General features: G+C 48.0%; 1 protein-coding gene across 4 annotated transcripts in view; it reads right to left on the reverse strand.

The window, feature by feature from the left end:
- The window catches only part of KCNT2 (potassium sodium-activated channel subfamily T member 2), a 391,255-nt gene that overhangs the window by 325,761 nt on the left and 39,762 nt on the right, over nucleotides 1-25,732 (reverse strand). Inside the window, exon 1 of one of the 4 annotated variants that reach the window (XM_075616936.1) lies at nucleotides 9,955-10,289. The exons of the other annotated variants lie outside the window; for them this stretch is intronic. Within the exon in view, the coding sequence (XP_075473051.1) occupies nucleotides 9,955-10,037 (83 nt within the window). The 5' untranslated portion in view covers nucleotides 10,038-10,289. Of the gene's footprint in view, nucleotides 1-9,954; nucleotides 10,290-25,732 lie in introns of those variants that run through there. 4 annotated transcript variants of the gene reach the window in all.

The raw sequence follows: 25,732 nt of genomic DNA on the forward strand, positions 1-25,732 counted from the left end.
TGTGCTGAAGTAGGGATATCCTGAAAACCTGACCTGTTTGCGGCCCTCGAGGACTGGAGTTCGACAGGCCTGTTCTAGAGGGAGATTTAAAACCGGTGACTCCACTGAAAAGCAACCCCCCCCCCCCCCCCCCCGGACAATGTCTCCTAATCCATCCCGGTCTCACAGCTTCTGCACTAGGAAACATCTGCTTGTTTTCAGGGGTTTTCCTCCCTGGTCATCCTTATAATCATTCTTAAGGCTGGTGAACGGAAACCTACCAAACGTGAGTTCAATTCCAACATGGTGATTATAACAAACTATCTGGTTAAAAATCTTCCTGTCCTACTACCCCTTATTTACCACGTTATTGTGCCAGTTAAGAACAGGGTTCTGTAAACGGTGTTTTACTTTAATATACAAACAAAGTTATTTGAAAGTTGTTAGCCGGGACAGTCCTGTTTTTTTGTCCAAACACGTGTGGTCATTCCATGTAAACAGCTGACATTGTATGTAGCCCAGGAGTGCTCAACTCCAGTTCTCCAGGGTCACCAACAGGTCAGGTTTTCAGGATATCCCTGCTTGGTGTTGAAGAACCTGACCTGTGGGTGGCTTTTGAGGACTGAAGTTGGCCACCCCTGTTCTAGCCCATTTATCTTGCCTACAAAGTCATAAAAAGGGGTTAGGGAAGTGGCAAGAATGATATCAGTTAACAGCGGTGGCAACAGCTCTATAATCGCCCCCGGAGGCAGAAAAAGTAATAATCACTTTTCTGAGCAGTGTTCAATACAGCGGTTTCCAAACTTTTTTTGTTGTAGTTAAGGTTCCTATAATTATATTGTGAAACTCTGCGGAACCCCGACCCTCTCTAATAATGTAACTGAGATCAGATGCATTGTAAGGAACCCCAACCCTCTCTAATAACGTAACTGAGATCAGATGCATTGTAAGTAACCCCAACCCTCTCTAATAGGCAGCTGACCATTGTGAGGTCATCTATGACCTCATCAAGCAGTCACAACATTGCAAATTTCCACCTATAGACTTGCAGTAAGAGATGGTTTGAGTTTATTACACAGCAGTGGCAAGCTTTTTTCCAACAGTACATTGTAGAGTCCACTTTAGATAGTATTGCATTGTAAAGAACCCCGACCCTCGGAGGGGGGAGAAATACATGCAGGGGAGGGGGGGAAAGGACTGAGTGAGAGTGGGGTTATTGGAGGGGGGGAGAGAGGGCTAATGTGACCAGTTGTCCCGGACAGTCACGGTTTTTCATGTGCTGTCCCGGTTTCCAATGAATTCTCAAAATGTCCCGGTTTTTACTTGGGGTCCCGGCATTTGGGGTTGCGGGGAGCAGAGGATGCTGGCTGCCCTCCCAAGCGGGCGAAGGGGGGGTCGCGGAGATAGCAGGAGAATGCCGGTTGTGATTGGAGGATGCGGGGGGGGGGCGGAGTTTTGACGAGGTGCTGCAAGCCGGGCCTCCCCTTCCCTCAGCACTGCCCCCCTCCCTTCTCTCCTCCAGGAATGCCGGGCTCCTTAGGCTCCGCCCCTCTGTCCCTCCCTTTAGGCTCCGCGGGCCTGCCAGTCTCTCAGCTGCACTGGCTACCTATGCTGCTCCAGCAGCCCATCCACGGGCCCCAGGTAACCCACATGCCCCCTTATACCCCCTCCCAGGCACCTTACCCACCCCAAGGGGGGAGAGGCCTTATTTTTTTGTGTGTTTGCAGAGGTGGGCTTATTGTGTGTGTGGGTCACTGTCTCAGTATATGTGTGTGTGTGTGTCACTGTGTGTGTGTGTGTCACTCTGTGTGTGTCACTGTGTCACTGTGTGTGTGTGTCACTGTGTATGTGTGCCCGTCTGTGCGTGTGTGTGTGTGTCACTGTGTGTGTCTGTCACTGTGTGCGTTTGTCACTGTCACTGTGTGTGTGTAACTGTGTGTGTCACAGTCTGTGTGTGTGTCTGTCACTGTCACTGTGTGTGTGTCACTGTGTGTGTGTCTCACTGTCACTGTGTGTGTGTCTCACTGTCACTGTGTGTGTGTCTCACTGTCACTGTGTGTGTGTGTGTGTGTGTGTGTGTGTGTGTGTGTGTGTGTGCCACTGTCACTGTGTGTGTCACTGTGTGTGTGTGTGTGTGTGTGTGTGTCACTGTCACTGTGTGTGTCACTGTCACTGTGTGTGTGTGTGTCACTGTCTATGTGTCTATGTGTGGCTGTATCCTCTCCTCCAAATTCCGTTAACATGGCTGCGCGACGTCACGTAATGCCCATTGCTATAACAACGAGACGCTCCATGACGTCACACGGCATCAAGTTGACATGACAACGGGACTGTTATGGCGCCGAGACATCACGTGATGCCACATTGCCTTGGCAACATGTCACCGCCTGACGTCAGTGTCTCGTTGTCATGGCAACGGGGTGCGTCACGTGATGTAATTTGTTTTATAAATAATTCTTTAATGTGTCCCGGTTTTTCATTTTGATAAATCTGGTCACCCTACTCTTAGCGTACGCTTTTTCCACTGCAGCCAGGGATTCTGGGTAATGACATGCAAATGAGGACACAGTTGGAATTCTACTATAGGTGAATCTTCCATTGTCGTTCTCGGATGAAAGCACCGAGCCTTCAAAATAGTATTCCCTGCGGTGGGTTTTCTATAAAGCAGTGATTGTACCAAACCTCCTTGGTCCAGATACAGTGAGATATCCAAAAATGCAGTAATGTGCGCATCGCGTCTGCGTGTGAAGCGCAGAATGAAATTATTTCAATTTAAAAACTCAACTATACACAGTATGGACCTGACGTGTCACTCCCCACAGGGACCTTCTTCAGTGGAGACCGAAACGTTGGGTTACTTGGTGTTGTATAGACCAATAAATAATATAATCATTGTTTTTTCTTGTATAGCACTGACAACATATGCACCGATGTACACAGAATATTTACAGGCTCCCACGGAGCTTACAATCTATGTTTTCGATGCCAAGAGAGAGAAAGTGACTTGCCCAAGGTCACAAACAGCTGACACCGGGAATTGAACCAGGTTCCAACTTTTGAGCTTCAAACTCAGTGTCATTGTTGCCAGAGTCAGCGTCTTTACTCACTGAGCCACTAATAACAATAATAATAATAATAATAATAACAACAACAACAACATTATCTCCCAATAGGACTCAAAGCGCTTGACAATGTAGCTGCTCTTCCTGCCCTTCAAATGCATCCACAGTCCACCAATGTTATTACTGTGTATCATGTTTTTGCAATAAACAGAAGACATTGGTCTGCCTATGATGGCCTCTCCTCTGCCTGGGAAGGGGAGAGCGGTGGTCCAGCTGCTCAGCAGGAAATGCCACGATAGAGGTGCATGCCACGCTGCTTCAGGCTACTGATTATTACATTAGCTATTTGCAATCAGCATCATTAAACCCAGCGAGATCCCGCATCGTGCCGTGTACACTGCCGGCTAATAATCGGCCATATGGGGCATCCAGGAATAAATCCTTTACAGTGGTCAGAGCACCTTAGTAAGAGCAGTGGTGCGGGGCCAGATTACAATAAAAGGATTTACATACAGTAAGCATTACGTAAAAACTAGCATTTTTAGAAAGAGTAAGCAATATTTATGCTGTAAATAAGCATGAAAGGGGTTGGGGGTGTAGGGGGTGGTTTTGCTCAAATAAATCATTTTTTTCTTTTAAAAGACTGGAATTACAGAGTGGGTGTGAAGATAAAAAAGTACTAATACTCTGGGTGGGGAAATTAACAAGTAAGGATACTCTGGGTGTAAAGAAATAAAAAGAGTACTAATGCCCTGGGTGGAGAAATAAAAAAAAGTGCTGAGACTCTTGGTGGGGAAATTAAATAGTAGGGGTTTTCAGTAACCCCCTTGTACGCACACATTTACCATTGTCATCTGGAGAATACGAAATAGATGTTTATTTTATGGAATTTATTATTAAAATATTCATATCACTGTGATCCTCAACTGTTTTTGCATTGAAAATACATTATGAAATATAACTAAATAAATACACGTACTGACCAACTGATTTAATCTTATGAACAAGATTTTTTTATATCGAAGGGGAACCTGATTTGGAATGGGGGTGATCCCTTGTAGAGTATGATGTGTGTTAGAGGGGGATCCCTTGCAAAGTATGGCGTGTGTTATTGGGGGATCCCTTGTAAAGTATGGCATGTGTTATTGGGGGATCCCTTGCAAAGTATGGCGTGTGTTATTGGGGGATCCCTTGCAAAGTATGGCGTGTGTTATTGGGGTATCCCTTGCAAAGTATGGCGTGTGTTATTGGGGGATCCCTTGCAAAGTATGGCGTGTGTTATTGGGGGATCCCTTGCAAAGTATGGCGTGTGTTATTGGGGGATCCCTTGCAAAGTATGGCGTGTTATTGGGGGATCCCTTGTAAAGTATGGCATGTGTTATTGGGGGATCCCTTGCAAAGTATGGCGTGTGCTATTGGGGGATCCCTTGCAAAGTATGGCATGTGCTATTGGGGGATCCCTTGCAAAGTATGGCGTGTGTTATTGGGGGATCCCTTGCAAAGTATGGCGTGTGTTATTGGGGGATCCCTTGCAAAGTATGGCGTGTGTTATTGGGGGATCCCTTGTAAAGTATGGCGTGTGTTATTGGGGGATCCCTTGCAAAGTATGGCGTGTGCTATTGGGGGATCCCTTGCAAAGTATGGCGTGTGTTATTGGGGGATCCCTTGCAAAGTATGGCGTGTGTTATTGGGGGATCCCTTGCAAAGTATGGCATGTGTTATTGGGGGATCCCTTGCAAAGTATGGCGTGTGTTAGAGGGGGATCCCTTGCAAAGTATGGCGTGTGTTATTGGGGATCCCTTGCAAAGTATGGTGTGTGTTATTGGGGGATCCCTTGCAAAGTATGGCGTGTGTTAGAGGGGGATCCCTTGCAAAGTATGGCGTGTGTTATTTGGGATCCCTTGCAAAGTATGGCGTGTGTTAGAGGGGGATCCCTTGCAAAGTATGGCGTGTGTTATTGGGGATCCCTTGCAAAGTATGGCGTGTGTTATTGGGGATCCCTTGCAAAGTATGGCGTGTGTTATTGGGGGATCCCTTGTAGAGTATGGGGTGTGTTAGAGGGGGATCCCTTGCAAAGTATGGTGTGTGTTAGAGGGGGATAACATTCAGTGTATGTTATGTGCAAAATGGCGATCCCATTGAAATACACAGTACGGTACGTGTAAGTGGGTTAAACATTGGAGAAAATGTGTATACAATAGAGTGAGGCCGGGCTCCGCACTCAAATTGAACAAATGGCAGCAGTTTATTTTTTTAAGAAACTACAAGATCAAACAAACACAAATAATTCCCCCTCAGCGCGCAGGTCTGCCCCTCAGCACGCAGATCTGCCCCTCAGCGCGCAGGTCTGCCCCTCAGCGCGCAGGTCTGCCCCTCAGCGCGCAGGTCTGCCCCTCAGCGCGCAGGTCTGCCCCTCAGCGCGCAGGTCTGCCCCTCAGCGCGCAGGTCTGCCCCTCAGCACGCAGATCTGCCCCTCAGCACGCAGGTCTGCCCCTCAGCACGCAGATCTGCCCCACAGCGCAGGTCTGCCCCTCAGCGCGCAGGTCTGCCCCTCAGTGCGCAGGTCTGCCCCTCAGCGCAGGTCTGCCCCTCAGCGCAGGTCTGCCCCTCAGCGCAGGTCTGCCCCTCAGCGCGGGTCTGCCCCTCAGCGTGCAGGTCTGCCCCTCAGCGCAGGTCTGTCCCTAAGCGCGCAGGTCTGCCCCTCAGCGCAGGTCTGCCCCTCAGCGCGCGGGTCTGCCCCTCAGCGCAGGTCTGCCCCTCAGCGCAGGTCTGCCCCTCAGCGCAGGTCTGCCCCTCAGCGCAGGTCTGCCCCTCAGCGCGCAGGTCTGCCCCTCAGCACAGGTCTGTCCCTCAGTGCGCAGGTCTGCCCCTCAGCACGCAGGTCTGCCCCTCAGCGCGCAGGTCTGCCCCTCAGCACAGGTCTGCCCCTCAGCGCACGTCTGCCCCTCAGCGCACGTCTGCCCCTCAGCGCACGTCTGCCCCTCAGCACGCAGGTCTGCCCCTCAGCACGCAGGTCTGCCCCTCAGCGCACGTCTGCCCCTCAGCACGCAGGTCTGCCCCTCAGCGCAGGTCTGCCCCTCAGCGCACGTCTGCCCCTCAGCGCACGTCTGCCCCTCAGCGCACGTCTGCCCCTCAGCGCACGTCTGCCCCTCAGCGCACGTCTGCCCCTCAGCGCACGTCTGCCCCTCAGCACGCAGGTCTGCCCCTCAGCGCACGTCTGCCCCTCAGCACGCAGGTCTGCCCCTCAGCATGCAGGTCTGCCCCTCAGCATGCAGGTCTGCCCCTCAGCATGCAGGGCTGCCCCTCAGCATGCAGGTCTGCCCCTCAGCGCAGGTCTGCCCCTCAGCATGCAGGTCTGTCCCTCAGCGCAGGTCTGCCCCTCAGCGCAGGTCTGTCCCTCAGCGCAGGTCTGCCCCTCAGCGCAGGTCTGCCCCTCAGCGCAGGTCTGCCCCTCAGCACAGGTCTGTCCCTCAGCGCAGGTCTGTCCCTCAGTGCGCAGGTCTGCCCCTCAGCACGCAGGTCTGCCCCTCAGCGCGCAGGTCTGCCCCTCAGCGCAGGTCTGCCCCTCAGCGCAGTTCTGCCCCTCAGCGCACGTCTGCCCCTCAGCACGCAGGTCTGCCCCTCAGCGCACGTCTGCCCCTCAGCACGCAGGTCTGCCCCTCAGCGCAGGTCTGCCCCTCAGCGCAGGTCTGCCCCTCAGCATGCAGGTCTGCCCCTCAGCATGCAGGTCTGCCCCTCAGCATGCAGGTCTGCCCCTCAGCGCAGGTCTGCCCCTCAGCGCAGGTCTGCCCCTCAGCATGCAGGTCTGTCCCTCAGCGCAGGTCTGTCCCTCAGCGCAGGTCTGCCCCTCAGCGCAGGTCTGCCCCTCAGCGCAGGTCTGTCCCTCAGCGCAGGTCTGCCCCTCAGCGCAGGTCTGTCCCTCAGCGCGCAGGTCTGCCCCTCAGCGGAGGTCTGTCCCTCAGCGCAGGTCTGCCCCTCAGCGCAGGTCTGTCCCTCAGCGCAGGTCTGCCCCTCATCGCAGGTCTGCCCCTCAGCGGAGGTCTGCCCCTCAGCGGAGGTCTGTCCCTCAGCGGAGATCTGTCCCTCAGCGGAGATCTGTCCCTCAGCGGAGATCTGTCCCTCAGCGGAGATCTGTCCCTCAGCGGAGATCTGTCCCTCAGCGGAGATCTGTCCCTCAGCGCAAAAAAAAACCAGTGCAAAGATTTCCGTCATCAACATGGCCACCGACAGGGGGAAAGGCCGGAACAAAATTCCTGGGCCCAGCAGCGGAAGGGCGTCTGGCTGTCTATACCTGGAATTTGGGCCCAGTCAAGTGGAAGATGGGCCCAACATCCATGGTCAGCCGGCAGAGCCCACGTTTGACTGGCCGCCTTCACCTCCTTACTAAGCAACACAGAGATCAGGTACAGGTAGAATCCCTCCAGGAGAAGAGAGGCTCAGGAGAAAGGCTCCTACTGGACAGGCCCAAATGGCAAAAGTGGGGCAATTCTGGATTTCCTCAGATGTATCAATAGAAAAACAATTGAAATCAAAGGGATTGTTTTGGATACATGTGGAGAAATTAATTTGCCCCAGAATTCAATCACTTTTGACATGAGACGTATATGCCCTACGGAGGGCAGCTCTCTCAACAGCCCAGCACGCAGGTCTGCCCCTCAGCACAGGTCTGCCCCTGAGCGCAGGTCTGCCCCTGAGCGCAGGTCTGCCCCTCAGCGCACGTCTGCCCCTCAGCGCACGTCTGCCCCTCAGCATGCAGGTCTGCCCCTCAGCGCACGTCTGCCCCTCAGCACGCGCAGGTCTGTCCCTCAGCGCAGGTCTGTCCCGCAGCGCAGGTCTGCCCCTCAGCGCAGGTCTGTCCCTCAGCGCAGGTCTGCCCCTCAGCGCAGGTCTGCCCCTCAGCGCAGGTCTGTCCCTCAGCGCAGGTCTGCCCCTCAGCGCAGGTCTGTCCCTCAGCGCAGGTCTGTCCCTCAGCGCGCAGGTCTGCCCCTCAGCGGAGGTCTGTCCCTCAGCGCAGGTCTGCCCCTCAGCGCAGGTCTGTCCCTCAGCGCAGGTCTGTCCCTCAGCGCAGGTCTGCCCCTCAGCGCAGGTCTGCCCCTCAGCGGAGGTCTGCCCCTCAGCGGAGGTCTGTCCCTCAACGGAGATCTGTCCCTCAGCGGAGATCTGTCCCTCAGCGGAGATCTGTCCCTCAGCGGAGATCTGTCCCTCAGCGGAGATCTGTCCCTCAGCGGAGATCTGTCCCTCAGCGGAGATCTGTCCCTCAGCGCAAAAAAAAACCAGTGCAAAGATTTCCGTCATCAACATGGCCACCGACAGGGGGAAAGGCCGGAACAACATTCCTGGGCCCAGCAGCGGAAGGGCGTCTGGCTGTCTATACCTGGAATTTGGGCCCAGTCAAGTGGAAGATGGGCCCAACATCCATGGTCAGCCGGCAGAGCCCACGTTTGACTGGCCGCCTTCACCTCCTTACTAAGCAACACAGAGATCAGGTACAGGTAGAATCCCTCCAGGAGAAGAGAGGCTCAGGAGAAAGGCTCCTACTGGACAGGCCCAAATGGCAAAAGTGGGGCAATTCTGGATTTCCTCAGATGTATCAATAGAAAAACAATTGAAATCAAAGGGATTGTTTTGGATACATGTGGAGAAATTAATTTGCCCCAGAATTCAATCACTTTTGACATGAGACGTATATGCCCTACGGAGGGCAGCTCTCTCAACAGCCCAGCTGGTTTCTGACCACACTCTTACTATATACTGTATGATGCTCTGTGTCCTATTCAGGCGTATTCAGCCCAACTGTGATTTAATAACCCCTGCTAATTGCATCTGGTAGGCTGACTGGAGAGAACTCTGGAAACAGATGGCTAGTCCAATTCTCGGGCCAGGACTGCCGACAGAAGCTTTGACTGGTGACAGAGGACGGTTCCCTGCCACAATGTCCTAAACAACATTAATAGCTAAGGGGATTTTCAAATAATTTAATTCATTTCACCAAAAGTAGTGCTACCCTGGATGTCAGGGACCCAATGATGACATGATTAATTCATGCTATAAATTCTCATTTTCTATGGGGAGATCATGTTGTTTACGGATGTGATCGTGAGGATTGGTTAAAAATCCCCCCCATGTACAAGATGCTGTGAAGAAGACCTCTTCCCAGTGCAAGAGAACAGTTGAGCTTAATTTAAAATATTAAGACATTTGCCAGGCCTTTCACCTCAATATGGCGTTCCAGTTCGAAATGAAATACAAACAAACACAACAAGGACATGCATGGAATATCATTACAATATAAATGTCAATCACTCAAATAATCTTACAAATATATCACAATAAAATGTTTCTGTGCCGTGACTTACAAAAACACAGAAAGTAACGGGTTTGTCGCTATGCCGAGACAATTAACCCCATCGCTGCCACGGAAGCAGCACAACGCTGGACACACAGCTCCATGGAGTCTATTTGTGTTGAGAAAAGAACAATTTGCATTGAGTACCACTGCTTTCTTTTATCTTCAATGGGGCGCATCTTTTTAAAGAAAGCCTGCTCCTCCACCCTATTTTGCAGCATAAACCATGCCTCCATCTTTCTAACACCCGAACACAAAAAAGTGTTGACACCCCCAGGTTTAATAAATGTAGATGTTCAGTAACCACCACTACTTCCAACCCTTTGAGTGCCGGAAAAGACCGGTGTCACCCAAGTGCCACCGGTCTTCTGGACCATAACCAGGGACCATCATGTGAATGGAGGTGGACTGAGCATTTGATAGCGTTGGCGGTGAATGCGATCTCCCCATAGAGAACAAACATTTATTGCATGACATACCCCGCACGTCATAGGGTCTCTAGAGGGCTGTCCAGGGTACATCACAAAGCATAAAGCAACCTTGACCAACGATGACACAGTTCTTTACCTTTGTCCGGCATCGAAAAGCGATGATTCAAGTCCAGGAAAAGGCACAAAGGTTGCCCCACATGGGACTAGCCGAGGGGACATCCTGCTCTTCTGATCAGCGAACTGGAGGGATGAATCTAGTTTATAGCCATATCTTCTCTCCTAATCCGTCGGCATCCCAAGCCCCAGAGACTGATCTCCCCATGTTTCTCTCTCTCTCTATTTCCCACCAGCTTCTCCTCTGCGAAAGTATCCTGCTTGGTGTGTTTATTGCTGGCAGCGTTCACTTGATCTCGCCTACTAACCAGGCTCGCTGGGAACAGGAAGAGCAGTGTTCTGTTTAACATGATTACATTACAAATCCCTGCAACGTTCATTAATAAGGAGCAAATTGTCACATTGTCTCATTACGGCGATTTTTCTTGCTGAAGCTGCTCTCGTTCCGCTCATGCCTTCTCTCCCCTTTCTCAAATGTAGTCGCCTAAGGAAAGTGACATCTTCTGAATAAAGGCTTTTTGTGTGGAGGAGCCTCTGCAAATCATTCTTTCAGTGGCTATAGTGATGTTTTTAGATACAGCATTTGACGGCGGATAAAAACCACATGGCCCATCAACTCTGACCATTCTCCTATCTGGTAAACCACAGACCATCTTGATCCCACTTGATCCCCTTTGGTCCTTAGTGGGAGGATTTATTTATTTATTTATAACATGTTTTACCAGGATGTAACATTGAGAGTTACCTCTCGTTATCAAGTATGACCTGGGCACAGAGTTATGATGACAGATACATGGTTACAAATACATAGTAACATTAAGTGAGCAGGGTTATACATTATATACGAGACATTGCATGCACAGTAAGAGATAACACTATCTCAGTGAGTGAATGCGCTGACTCGTAGAACCACAGCACTGAGTTTGAAGCATTGGAACCTGATTCAATTCCCGGTGTCGGCTCCTGGTGACCTTGGGCACGTCACTTTATCTCCCTGTGCCTCGGGCACACCAAAAACAGATTATAAGCTCTACAGGGCCAGCAAACAGTTACATGTACACAATCAGTGCTATACAAGTAAAAACAATTATAATATTTAGGATAAACTTATATTAAGCTGCAGCAGTTTTGAATTCCCTTACTGTCTTAGCCCGTACCACATCTTCTGGGACGCTATTCCACACATCTACTCTCCTTTTAGTGAGGAATGACTCCCACATTTCCCCTGTGCCTCCCAGGCGCGCTCACAGCTCTCCACATGTTGTGTATGTAGCCAAGTGCCCCTGACTATAGCCTTCTACTGGCCTCAACACTATAAGTCCTGATAGGAACAGGCAGTATTAGGGTTAAACTCCTGCACAGGGCCTAGCCTGCAGTTGCAGCCTGGATGGGTACTATGTTGCCAGATCCAGGGGCAGGCCTAATCCGGCAGTTGGAGTGTCATAACTGGGGAGGGTACTGACTGGGTCACATGTATATGTGTCAGTACCTGGACTTGCCCTGTTATGGGGCGGGGTGACAAGCCCTTCCACCCGGGTATAAAAGCTGACACTCCACCAAATTGATACCCTTGTCCCTGCAAGAGGGTAAAGGAGATTGGGAGGGGCTCATGGGGCCTCAAGCCCCTGGGGACTGCTCCAGGGACGGAGATGTGCCATGCTGCTATACAATAAACCTGCCGTCGGACCAACTATGCTGTGTGGTTATTGGGAAGGAGTATTGCCTGTGGGGACCACCCTGCATTCAGCAGGATCCTCATGGGATGGAGATGGAGAAAGCGTGCCCTGCTGCTGCTCCCAAACACCAACCACGGAGCAACTCAGACCTCCTGAACCAAGCAGGTGAGCGACAGCACCAGGGGGAAACACCCATGTAGTGGCCAGATCTACCGTGGCAGGGGGAACAGGTGTTAAATATAGATGAGTGTTTTGGGATTTATATACGGTTTATGAAACAGTTTTGGTGAATTTTCAGAGTTCTTTGAAAGGTTGAGCAAAACGTAGGTGAAAGCCATTTGGACACATTCGCACATCGCTACATGAGACTGTTTGTAGTGGTTAGAGATGGGCAAATTTTTGGGGGGCGGATTTGAATCCACCTCGGATCGGGCGGTTCCTTTTGTCCGTGTATTTACGCGAACCAGTCTCAAAAAGATCCACCTTTTCCGAATTTTTTTTTTTTATCACTGACAATCCAATCCGCAAATTCTGTAATCTGCTGGGGGAATCTGCAGATTCTTAAAAATTCACGCGGATTGTATCCAATGGCGGTCTTGGATTAATCCGCATGGCTTTAAACTGGAACAATCTGTCGTCGGATTTTACAACACGTAACGGATTTTGAATGGAAAGCTCGGGAAATTCCGAAAAACGGATTTTGACAGTTTCACCCGTCCCCAGTAGTGGTATCATATGTCATGTTCATTCAACACTAAAGGGTTGATTTCTGCAGTTTACCAAGACCTTCTTTCCCCTCCAGCGTTCCATAAAACCGCAGCGTTCTAAGGCTGTGTCCATAGTGGTTCTGACGGTAATCCAAACCAATGGAGGCCAATGCGCATGTGCATAGTGCGCGTGAGCGCCAAGGCAACCGATGCGGGCGAGACAAATTTGTCTGTCTTTGCCGTGCGATGGCCAGGTCACGTGAACGGTTCAAACAAAGAAATCTGGACCGATGGGTGTAAAGGGCTTGTGGGCAAAATCACATAACAAAGATGACACTATAAGATTTATAAAATACAGGAGATGATACTTAGCTCCAAATGAGAGTCCTTTAAAGATGCTATGTTACCTCCTCTTGCAGTTTGGGCAACTGTACCTTAAAATAAGGAATATAAAGAACAAAATAGTGTAATAACTGTTTTTAATAAGCAGAAAAATAAATAAAAAGTGCGATTGCACACTCACAAACCAATGTTGGTATCAGCGCAGTTGAATATTGAGCTTTCCAGCATTGCAACGCAGGTACACCTGGATTCAGACACTCTCTCCTGTAGTGCTCACTTATTATAGTGTGAGGGTTCCCCCTCCGGGGAGTCATCCGCTCCCCACGTCGATGGATTGCCTCCGCCCCTCTCTGTAGGCTGCTGCAGTCCAAGCTCCTGCAAGGGTGAGTGCTGGGTTGTCCGGTACTTGCTTGCTGAAATTCACAGGCTCCGATGTAGCTAGTTCCTGCTTCCTGGTGCAGCAAGGGAACTCCGATGACGTCACCCGTCTCGCTACGGTGGCTCGTGTAGGACAACCTACGCGTTTCGAGAAATTAGTTCTCTTCCTCAGGGGGTAGCCCAATGGGCTCAGTGGTGTATCTTATATACACCTTGGCCCCATGGCACAGCTTAGCATAATTATTAATTAGAAAATAGGGGTAACTGCATGACGCTGGTCCCTGTATGTAGTTGGCTAAATCAAATATGTATTCCAGTGAGGGCGAACCAGCTCCGTGATGTCACGGCATGCCCTTGCTACGCCCCCCATAGCACAAACCTGCAGGCCACGGATCTCGCCAACTACAGGCACGCGTGACGTCACACGCCCATACTTTGTCCGAGGCCTAAGACATCCTTATCCACCATTATTAAGGAGAACAGCTATTTCATGGTACAGCTCAACCCCCTTATAACGCTGTGCTTGGGGTCCAAAGAATTACATCGCACTACAAGCAGATCGCGTAAGAAATAATGTACTATTGTATGCTCAACCCCCTTATAACGCTGTGCTTGGGGTCCAAAGAATTACATCGCGCTACAAGCAGATCGCATAAGAAATAATGTACAAAAGTATTTAAGACACCAATAATCGTGTTGTAAAGTATTCATAAATACAAATATTGGGAGCCACGCTTGCATGGCGTTATAAACGATTCGCGTTGTAGCGGATCATGTTATAACGGGGTTGAGCTGTATATACATGGTGCTATCATTTATTGCAATGAGGACAGAACTATGTTGAAGAAATCGTGGGCAAGAATGAACCATGGAGAAAACGGAGGCGAATGTCGGCGCACAGCCAAGGAGAACTCCACAAGGGCAGGCAGGTGTAGTTAGAAAAATATTTATTGGCACATAGAGAGGATAAGGTTTTTTTTATCCTCTCTATGTGCCAATAAATATTTGTCTAACTACACCCGCCTGCCCCGGTGGAGATCTCCTTGGCTGTGCGCCGACATTCGCCTCCGTTTTCTCCTTGCTTCTGTCTGGACTGGCGCACGCCAGCTCAGCTCACTCTGCAGGGACAAGGAAATCAGTGAGCACTTCTTCCTACCATTGCATTGCGATCTATATGCTCACATGATTGGTTACATCTTTGCCAATGGATTGTTTCTTCACGCAAGTTACACTGCTGCTGAAACGAAGTTGTTAATAAGAAGTTGTGATATTGCTCACTGAACAAAAGCTTAAAACCTTTGCAGAGGAACTGTTGTTTATTTACTAAAATCAATTGCTGCATGTCAGTTTCTGATTACATTGTGCACTGTTCTGGTTTGGTACAAACTAAACCTATTATCTATTAAGAATGAACCATGGACCAAATTTGGTGGACGTATCCAGTGATGTAGTGATAAGTAGCCTTTTCATCTCGAGGGGTAGTCTCAAATTAGTGCAATTATTAGTTTAAATCTTCCTTTAAGACCACAGGCATTTATGTCATGTATTTCAATGAAGGCTGTTCACACAGTTAAGAAGTTGACCCCGTATTTACTAGAGATGGGCGAATCCGCCCAAATCCATTCCCCAGAACTTTGCGGATGTTACACCCAAAATCCGTTTTGCGGTGTCAAATCCAAAAACCGGATTCGGTCGGTTTCAATCCCCGCGGATTCATTGAAAACCACCGCTGGATAACACCCGTGGACGGATTTGGAGAATCCAAACCTGCGGATTCAGCGATCCATTGGTGGATTCAACCCGCCAACTGATTGCTGAATCAGTGGATTGGATTCCACAAATCCGTCCACGGGCTGTGGAGTCCGCGAAGTGTATTGCCAATAAGAATAAAAAAAATATCAGCTGAGCGCGAATCACACTTTTTGACATTGATCCGCTGAAATCCGCAGACCAAAAGGAACCAGCTGATCCGTGCGGATCCAAATCCGGTCAAAAAAATTAAATAAAAATCACCTCTAGTATTTACTCATTTCTGCCGGCTGATATACGACAGCTGCTGGGAAAAGAACTGGGCCCATCTATCACTAAGTGGAAGGAAAGAGCCGGGACAGTTATGGAATGAAATAAAATCACAGCAGAGCTACAAGACAAGGGCTTACAATATGCCTACTGTATGAATGGTTCTCTTGGGAATACTCACAGGAAAGAGCATTGATTTCATAAAGATCTTTCTGTTTCTTGCATGGAACATTAGACGGCCGTGGCTCCGCTGTTATTGTTATTATTTGTTGTTTTGTTATTCCCATTGGCTTTTCGACTTCTTCGAGATTTGTAGACCATAATAATGTGAAAAATCAAAGGTGACCTCTTCCATTATGGCTTTCTCATTTTTGTCGATATGACCCCTTATTTAAAAGATATATATATATATATCTATATATATAGATATATATATATATATATAGACAAATTATGGATAATGCTACTCGCCAGACCAAAGAAAGGGACCCCCCCAAAAAAAATGTTTTAATCGCATTGTATAACTGAGCGTGCACTCCCCTCTCTCACACCCTTCCTTCTCTTCCTCTCACTTACTTGGCTTCAGTGAAGCACGGCAGCAGAGGAGGAAGACGGTGGCCGGCGGTGACTGAAGACCACTGGAGCGGAGCAGCACTGGAGGAAGATAGCTGGCAGCGGGAGAAGAGGATCGAGGACAACCATGTCAGCGGAGCAGGGCAGCAGGGGCGTCTGAAAGTGGGAGGTGGCAGGAGAAGAGCATTGACACCATGTGAGTAGCACAGGAGAACGGCCGGGTAAGACTTCCTGTGTCTGCCGTTGCTACAGTGCACCTCCTCCCCGGCCGTTCTCCTGTGCTGCCCACATGGTGCCAATACTCTTCTGCCGCTGCCACCGCCCGCTGTCTAACGCCTTTGCTCTGCTGACATGGTGGTCCTCGGTCCTCTTCTCCCTCCGCTAGCTGTCTTCCTCCTGTACCGCTCTGCTGCATTCAATCATTGGTGGTTATCCATTAAACCCGTTAAACTATGATAGTGCTGATCAGGGCATTCACTTTCGCTCCAACATGTGGACCTAATTAATGTAATCTTTTTATTGATTGAAACAAATATTTGAGACATCATTAAAACAGTATTTTCTATGAAATTAATTGATGTCAAATGACATAAAAGAAACAAGAAATCACTGTAGAGAAAATCAATAAGGATGAGATTTATTCTCAAGAGTCGGTCTTCTTGCACAGTAAGTTTACAAACAAATCGCTCTACAGGTAAGTCCCACTGAAATGGTAAGTTAGAGAGCAGACTGTAATGATAAATATAGTAGGAATATCTCACAGAAATGTCACCCTTCAGAGAGATGACATAAATTTGAATTTTTATAAAAAAGCACTGATTTCTCTCAGACATTTACACACCTGATGCTAAAAATCAGTGAGGCTGACTCCCAATCAGTGAGAGAGAGAATGACTACGGCGCTCCCTAGCAATTTAGTAGACAGTGTCTAGACCAAACAATACAGGCACATACACCAAGGGGAAGTGGATACAATAGAAAACAATCTAAAAATACAAACAAATGGTATTTTACTAGCTCTTGATTAAATCGGCTGCTCAACCTGAAGAGGATGATCCCTTGATCCTCAAAGATGTATTCAAAAATGGAGATGGTGAGCGCACATAGAAAACAGAGGGGACACAAATATACAGTCTATTAAAGACAGAACACAATCATCCAAAAAAAGTCTTTTGGCTGATTGTGTTCTGTCTGTCTTTAATAGACTGTATATTTGTGTCCCCTCTGTTTTCTGTGTGCGCTCACCATCTCCATTTTTCCAATTAGTGAGACTTAGGCTGCGCTTATACTGCTATCGCCGGCGACGGTGACGTCACGCTGCGGTCGCTGGAAAAATCAAATTGACTTGACTTCCAGTGATCGCGACCTAGCGTCACGCCGTCACTTCGCTTCTACTATAAGCAGACGCGACGGCGGCAATACATTTGTTTTGCCGTGACGTCGCCGGCACTATAAGCGCGGCCTTACTCTCCAAAGGAGTTCGCATCAGTTCTACTACTGTATACAGTATACAGTGGCAATGCTCAGTCTCTCAGACCTGTGCAGGGTGCTGTGTGGGTGCAGGCTGTGCCCAGTCTCTCCCACCTGGTCAGGGTGCTGGGTCAGTGCAGGCTGTGCCCAGTCTCTCCCACCTGGTCAGGGTGCTGGGTCAGTGCAGGCTGTGCCCAGTCTCTCCCACCTGGTCAGGGTGCTGGGTCAGTGCAGGCTGTGCCCAGTCTCTCACACCTGTGCAGGGTGCTGGTAGGTGCAGGCTGGGCATGAAAAAGCAGGTAAGATAAGGATGGGTGCGAGGAGCTTTTGTAAAACTTATAAGGTGCTTTAGTTGGCATCTGTCTATACGGCTCCACAGACACAGACATACATCTTACTGGACATAAACTTGTGCCAAAACATATTACTCAGGACTTCATCCCCTTTATAGCTCTCACTCCTACGCTGGGGGGGTACTTGGTGCCTTACCCACGGTTAGGCTGAGTCCCCGGTGGCCGCTGCAACGCATGCTATGGCGTGCACGCCATGTACCAGGCCCCAGTAACTGTGTGTGCGTGGGCACGCAAATTGCAAGGACGCGACTGCTGTAAGGGAAGACAAGGATTGTGTCTTTCCCTGCAGCAACACGGTCACATGGTTGACTAGCAATCAATGGTTGTGCGGATAGCGTACACGTCATGACTGCGCCAGTCGGTCCATCATTGCCGCGCCCCCTCCCCCATGCATCCCATTGCTACCCGTAGACGCGGCTTTTACCTGTGCATGCTCTGGCGCGCGTGCAGCTGTGGCCACTGGGGAATCAGCCTAAGGCTGCGGTCCCAGTAATGTCTGTGACACACGCGCCCGCGTCAACAACTGAGCCACTGATTGAGCCACCTGTGCTGAAGCAGGGATATCCTTGGAAATCTGGCCCGTTGGTCGCCCTTGAGGACTGGAGTTGGCCACCCCTGGTCATTATAAAAGTATATGCACAAAAAATGACAAATAGAACAGGTTGCTAAAGTCTCAATATCCCCTAATGTAGGAAACATCCTCCAAAGGATCCATAATACAGTGCGTGGGGAAAATAACTATTATATTATATATATATATAAAACGATGAGAAGAAAATGCGGGGAAAAAATGTATTTGTATTGAAGTGTGCATACTGTATACACAGACGTAAAGCACACATCGCTGACATCTGATTTATCCTCTTACTAGTGTGTCATGTGTATCCTCAAAGGTAATTATATGCAAAAAAAGAACAACGGACACTGCTAAACTAATTAACCTACGGTTAAGGGCATTTTGCGTAGGAGAGAATTTTTAAATGATTTAAATTAGCATTTTTCCCAGGTATCTCCGCTAGTGTTGTATAAAGAAGGGGGGCTTAACCAGCCCTCAAGCCCCCTCCCCCCCCCCAGGTTTTCAGGATATCACTGCTTCAGCACAGGTGGCTCACTCTGTCCCTGTTTCTACACAGGTGGATCAATCAGAGGCTCAGTCAAAGACATTTCATTATAATATTTTTCTGAGAAACTCCTCTAACTGCTCCTATAACCCTTCCCCATATCTCCCCCCAGCTGTTCCTATAACTCACCACCAACTGCTCCTATAACCTCTCCCTATAACTGCTCCCCTAACTGCTCCTATAACCTCTCCCTATAACTGCTCCCCTAACTGCTCCTATAACCTGTCCCTATAACTCACCACCAACAACTCCTATAACCTCTCCCTATAGCTGCTCCCCTAACTGTTCCTATAACCGCTCCCTGTAACTCCTCCCCTAACTGCTCCTATAACTGCTCCACTAACTGCTCCACTAACTGCTCCACTAACTGCTCCCCTAACTGCTCCCCTAACTGCTCCTATAACTCCCCCAGCTGCTCCTATAACTCACCACCAACAACTCCTATAACCTCTCCCTATAGATGCTCCCCTAACTGTTCCTATAACCGCTCCCTATAACTCCTCCCCTAACTGCTCCTATAACTGCTCCCTATAGCTCCTCCCCTAATTGCTCCATATAGCTTCTTTCCTAACGGCTCCTATAACTCCTCCCCTAACTGCTCCTATAACTCCTCCCCTAACTGCTCCTATAACTCCTCCCCTAACTGCTCCTATAACTCCTCCCCTAACTGCTCTAACTATTCACTTACCGTCACAAGCAAGGCAATGTTAAAGTGACACAAACTGGACTCTCTTATCGACCCTTTGATGCGCGCCCTCCTCAATGTTGTCGTGACAAAACGACAGCGTGCGTTTGAGACACATTTTCATCTCCGTTCCTGTTTAATATTCAACTAAGATTTGCTCCCTGCGCGGTTTCCATTTCCTGCCTCCTTAGGAGAAAATGACTCTCCAGCCAAATGTTTTCTAGCAGGATTGGAGTGAAACGTTGTTCCGCAAACATGGTTTGTCTGAGGGCAATTTCAAGTCGTTTCAGCCTCATTTATGATTCCAACTGCATAGAAATGGCATTTCCAGATGTAGCAGAGTCCCCCTCCTTACTCCGGTGAGGGGGAACTGCTTGGATGACCGCCGGAGGTCTGCGCGAGTGTGGAGATGTGGCGGCAGCTGCCGCTTCAGACCAGTTGCGATAGGAGCGGGCGCCATATTTAAATGGCTTCAAAAGCCATAGATAATAGCTCTAAAAATGTTGCCGGACAGCAATCGCTCATCCTTGGAGAGCTGGAGAGCTGGTGACGTCATCGCTCTCCAAGCATGAGCGCGGGCAGCGACACAGGGGACTCAGCCTTAGACGCATCCCTATGTCAGACATGAAAATGGGAAAAAATGTGCGTCTTAGAATCGAGGCAATACAGTACATTGTGTGGTGTATTACTTATTACTGTATATCGGTTCCCGTGAGGGGTTATCCCGCCAACGCTGGGATCCCTCCGGGGTGGAGGCGCTGCACTGCAAGGAGAAAGCGCTCACCCCAGGCTCCCCGAGGCGGAGGCTCAGGCCTCCTGTGAGCAGACCGGTACAGCAGCACACGTAGTTGCCTGCATAGGTCCCTTAGGCATAGGGAAAGGGGGCTACACAAATATAACCCACGCAATGCTGACATTGAGTGATTGTAACGTGCAGGGAGTTAGATATATTCCATATTTGGTGACCATAGTTTTGTTGAGTGTTAAGATAACCCAAATAATACAGGTTTACCATCTCTGCGGCATATAACCGTGTATGAGTGTGTGGTTCTGTGTGTGTTTGTACACGGGTGACTGTGCTTATCACTGTACAGTATATACCCGTGCCTTTGTGTGTTAGCATGTTAACATGTGTGTATCAGTGAATCTGTATGTGTATTATTGGGGCGCTAGTGATGTTAGTTTGCAGGGGGCATTACAAATCTAAGGCAGCAAATAGCTATGACCCTATTAACCCTTCTGGTTCTAAGGCAGGGGTAAACAACTTCAGTCCTCAAGCCCACCCTCCCCAACAGGTCAGGTTTTCAGGATATCCCAACTTCAGCAGAGGCTCAGTGAAAAACATTTTGTTCTGCATATTGCTATTTTGCTTAAATATTTGCCCTGCCTACTGTATCTCCCTTGGGCGTTTTTCTTTTTTAACTCTTTCTTTTCAAACTTACACTTAAATTGGCCACTCATCTGTATCTCAGTGCGCCTCTTCCTCCATTACCACATGTTAACCACACGTCAAAGTCCCATCCGGTGATCATCACCACTATATACAGTATGTATATACCATAATGACAAGCAAAGACTTCTCCCTATATGTCATTTACCCTCTCTGCCCTATGTCAAGGGTGGCCTGCTCTGTGTGTGTGTCAGCCTGCTCTGTGTATCAGCCTGATGTGTGTGCGCGTGAGTCAGCCTGCTCTGTGTGTATCAGTGTGTAAGTGTCAGCCTGGTGTGTGTGTGTGTCTGCTGTGTGTGTATCTGTGTGTGTACCTGTATGTTACTCAGCCTGCTGTGTGTGTGTGTCTGCTCTGTGTGTGTATGCATGTCTCAATGAACAAGAGACCACTGAGTCTCCACTAGTGCTCAAACCACAAACAGCAAAGAAGTTCAATGTGGTATCAAATGCTGTTAAACCAGAGTAAGATGGTCATATATTGCATGTGAGTATGTAGGTGCTGATAAAAGTCTTGATGGTGATGTCAGTTGATACTGAATCCCTATAACACAAGTTCATGCATATTGGCACAGCACATAGTAATAGACACTTCTCAGTCCTGATGGCAATCCTAAGCCCAATATTACAGTACAAGAGACCAAAATGGTGAATCAGTCATAATAGTAGAAAATAGTACTCACTGGGTGTAACCATCAGTATAAGCTCCCACTTCTTGCTGCTGTGCTCTTCTGGTTCCTTGTCTCCAGCTGGATCAATTAGGAACCCCTCGTGTTGTGTATGCAAGCAAGATTGTCTGATGTGCATGTGTCAGTATGTGTGTGTATGTGCCAGCCTGCTCTGTGTGTATCAGTGTGTATGTTTGTATGTGAGTTTAGAAAAGTACCCGGGCGGTGTGTGTGTGTGTGTGTGTGTGTGTGTGTGTGTGTGTGTGTGTGTGTGTGTGTGTGTGTGTGTGTGTGTGTGTGTGTGTGTGTGTGTGTGTGTGTGTGTGTGTGTGTGTGTGTGTGTGTGTGTGTGTGTGTGTGTGTGTGTGTGTGTGTGTGTGTGTGTGTGTGTGTGTGTGTGTGTGTGTGTGTGTGTGGTCAGTCTGCTCTGTGTGTATCAGTATCTGAGAGATACACATGGCGGCACACAGAGGGAAACCCTGACGTCGAACACTTAGGATAATTTACCTTGATCATTTAGGCCTTTCTTGATATATTAAACATAGTTATTTTCTGACATGAAAATCCTCCGCTTAATTGGAGTATAGCTGCATTTAATGTAAGAGCAATTGTTTTATACTACTGTATATAGTAGGAAATGTCACTATTAACGAAACGAGAAGAGAGCATTTTCAGTGAGACGTGTGTGAGCTTTCTTTTCAGTACAACAATTAGGTTAAATGAATTATTTATATGTTGATGAGAATTCCAGTGTAAGTGACTGCAGCTGACTCCTGTTAAACGCGGCACAGCTGTGGCTTCCCTTGGGGTAATCTCCTTAACTCTGTTTATATGGAGGCCACTGAATCAGGTGTGTCTATATTTATTAATATGAGCAAAATGAAACAACCACAAATCAATGTATCTATGGAAATCTGTTGCGAGTGTAAGTTTACATATGCTTTTGTGTATATATATATACGCTACTGCCGCATATGTGTAGCCAACCCTCTCCCTGATACGTCCACCCACCAAAGCCAACAACCTCCCTGATACGCCCACCAACCATTGCCAACCCTCTCCCTGACATGCCCACCCACCAGAGACCCTCTTTGAATTCTATGGTTTTACATGTCAGGACATAACAATCATCTGTTCCTTACCTTAAAATTAGGTAAATACTACATATGTAAAACCATCGAATTCGTCTAAAAACATATACTGCTGATGAAGTCTATGTTTTTAGACGAAACGCGTAGAGTTAGCAGGATTAATACTTATTTTATGTATTAACTGCATATCTGACCTTTTCCTTTAATAAACTTCTTAAAGTCTAACGGTGTCAATTTAATAGCAGGGTTACCTACCCTTTGCTAAGGCATTTTCAGAATGTGCCTAATTACTTCCAGCTGAGAAGCGAGAGGGTGTTGAACCTGCTCACACAGGTACTACTCAGTACCTATCAGCTAGTAATCTGTATGCTGCATGTGAGCATCGGATCGTGTGGTGTGCATTGATACAGCTTGATACGGCTGTATTTGAAGTGGGAGAAAGCGTGGGGCCATTGTGGAGCTGAGAAATACCAGAGAGCTGACCCGGATATCGAAAGGAGGCTGACGGTAGGAGGACGGACGAGCAAGGTCCCGACTGTGTAACGGAGAGCATCCGGTGATCAGAGGACAGACGAGCGAGGTCCCATTGGTACAGCGGAGAGCATCCGGAGATCAGAGGACAGACGAGCGAGGTCCCATTGGTACAGCGGAGAGCATCCGGAGATCAGAGAAGCAGTGGAGGAATAACACGGTGCCAAAGGCCAAGGAAATCCCAGCGGAAGATCGTACTACCATCCATGCCCGGTAACCCAGCCATGAGAGGCTTTTCTTCCCCCCTCCTTTCATTTTAGAAGCGGGAGCCTTTGAAAAAGTTTTTGACCACAGATATCGGGATAATTATATCAACTGATTCAGCAGAAAACTCCAGCTTGACGGTCAGAGATATACAAGTCTCCAAAGTGTTAGGAGACTATTTTATACCTATATTTATAACTATATTTTTGGGGTATTTTTTTCTTATTCACTCAGTCAATTTGGACATCAGGACTCTGAGTTAAAAGGTATTTTTATGTAACTTTGGTTGCAATTGCAACATACTGTAGGACATTTGTCACTACAGTATATGTTGCTTCACATTGACTCTATACATGTATTTGTATATTTAACATTCTGTTTCTAGCTATTCTAACGTTTGGTTCTTAAATATTACATCATCATTCATATTCAGTCTTGTCCTCTATTCATACCTGTGATTATAATTGATACCCATCATATGAGTTGAGCGGTTGCGCCGAATGCATTGTTTTTCTTTAAATATTGTGGTTTTTGTGTAAACCAGCATTTTGGCTGCATAGTTATCAACCAGTCTACTATAGTATTTTTGCGCACTTGATATAGTATCATATATATATCACTCAGCACACAGCACTTCAACTGTAGCAAGGGATTATGGGAAATGACATGCAAATGAGCACACAGTGCCACTTTTTGCTTTAAAACCATTTTAAAGCATGAGACCCATTAAGGTAGAAACGGCTGTCTGTGGGTGGGTTTACTGGCTATGCATATTAACCCTGGTTGTGCTTAAAGCTGTGACCATGCAGCAAGCTTAAGCCTGTTAAGGGAACCATGTTTAAAATGGGTTTGAAGCAAAAAGTGGCACTGTGTGCTCATTTGCATGTCATTTCCCAGAATCCCTTGCTGCAGTGGAAGTGCTGGGTGGTAATGGTGAAAGGCGGGGTTGCAGCCCTGCCTAAGACATGCAAATGAGCATACAGTTATATTTCCATTTGCTATATGCTTTGCTGTGGAGGGTTTTTGTCACTTTTTTTACTCACCATAACTTAACTAAGTATGGTAAAACCCATCCTCATTGCTTCAGCTTTGCATAGCCAGTGTAACCAATCCCACACTGATGAGACCCATTAAGATCAAAACAGCCGTCTGTGGGTGGGTTTACTGGCTATGCATCTTAACCCTGGCTGTGATTAAAGCGGTGACTATGCAGCAAGCTTAAGCCTAGAGGGAACCATGTTTAAAATGATTTTGAAGCAAAAAGTGGCACTGTGTGCTCATTTGCATGTCATTTCCCAGAATCCCTTGACGCAGTGGAAGTGCTGTGTGCTGGGTGATAATGGTGAAAGGCGGGGTTGCAGACCTGCCTGAGACATGCAAATGAGTGTACAGTTGTATTTCCATTACATATCTATATATAGATAGATCCTCCCAGTGATATATATATATAATCACTGGGAGGCTTCATCCAGCACTAAGTAGACACGGGCTGAAGATAATGATGATATATAGATATACAGGATATATATACAGTACACTCAGACCCATCCAAAGATATGTAATTACCTAACACAGTGATGTAATTCTGTTAGATAATTGTCTATCAAAAGGGCTGAATTACTACAAACTATTCATCTTTGTCTTTACTCCGTGCCCGTTCCATCTGTCTCGTTAGATTTTTCCATGCAATATTTAAATCTAATTCCTAGACTACCTAACAATGGTCCTTATAATGGTGTCGGCTACTGCTGAGAAAGGTAAAGATATAAATGGACAGTTGTACGCAGGAGATTTGTGAATACATCCCCATTCCGTTCTCCATCCTGCTTACACACCACACAGGGAAATTATTCATGTGCCTTCTGTGGTGCTGAAATACTGATGTCAAATTATTTTCTCTGGGGGGCTTATTAAAGATGGCAAACTTTTCACACAACTTCGCGAACGGAGGAAGGGAATTGAGTGAGAGGAGGTGGGGGGAATTGAGTGAGGGGAGGAGGGTGGAAATTGAGTGAGAGTGGAGGAGGGTGGAAATTGAGTGAGAGTGGAGGAGGGTGGAAATTGAGTGAGAGTGGAGGAGGGTGGAAATTGAGTGAGAGTGGAGGAGGGTGGAAATTGAGTGAGAGTGGAGGAGGGTGGAAATTGAGTGAGAGTGGAGGAGGGTGGAAATTGAGTGAGAGTGGAGGAGGGTGGAAATTGAGTGAGAGTGGAGGAGGGTGGAAATTGAGTGAGAGTGGAGAAGGGTGTTGAAATGAATGAGAGTGGAGGGAGGGTAATTGAGTGAGAGAGGAAGAGGGAAATTGATTGAGAGGAGGGGAGAATTAAGGGGGAGATTGAGTGAGAAAGGAGGAGGGTGTGGAAATGAGTGAGAGAGGAGGGAGGGGAATTGAGTGATAGGAAGAGGGGGGGGTTGATTGAGAGAGGAAGATGGGGGGGGAATTCAGGAAGAGGAGGGGGTGATTATATTTCTGAGCAACTAAAAGCAGTCGCCATATTTACTTCTAAAAGATCAGATTTCAACATGTTGCTTTATAAA

This window comes from Ascaphus truei, chromosome 10, assembly GCF_040206685.1.
Source record: "Ascaphus truei isolate aAscTru1 chromosome 10, aAscTru1.hap1, whole genome shotgun sequence".
In the NCBI taxonomy this organism is placed as follows: Eukaryota; Metazoa; Chordata; class Amphibia; order Anura; family Ascaphidae; genus Ascaphus; species Ascaphus truei.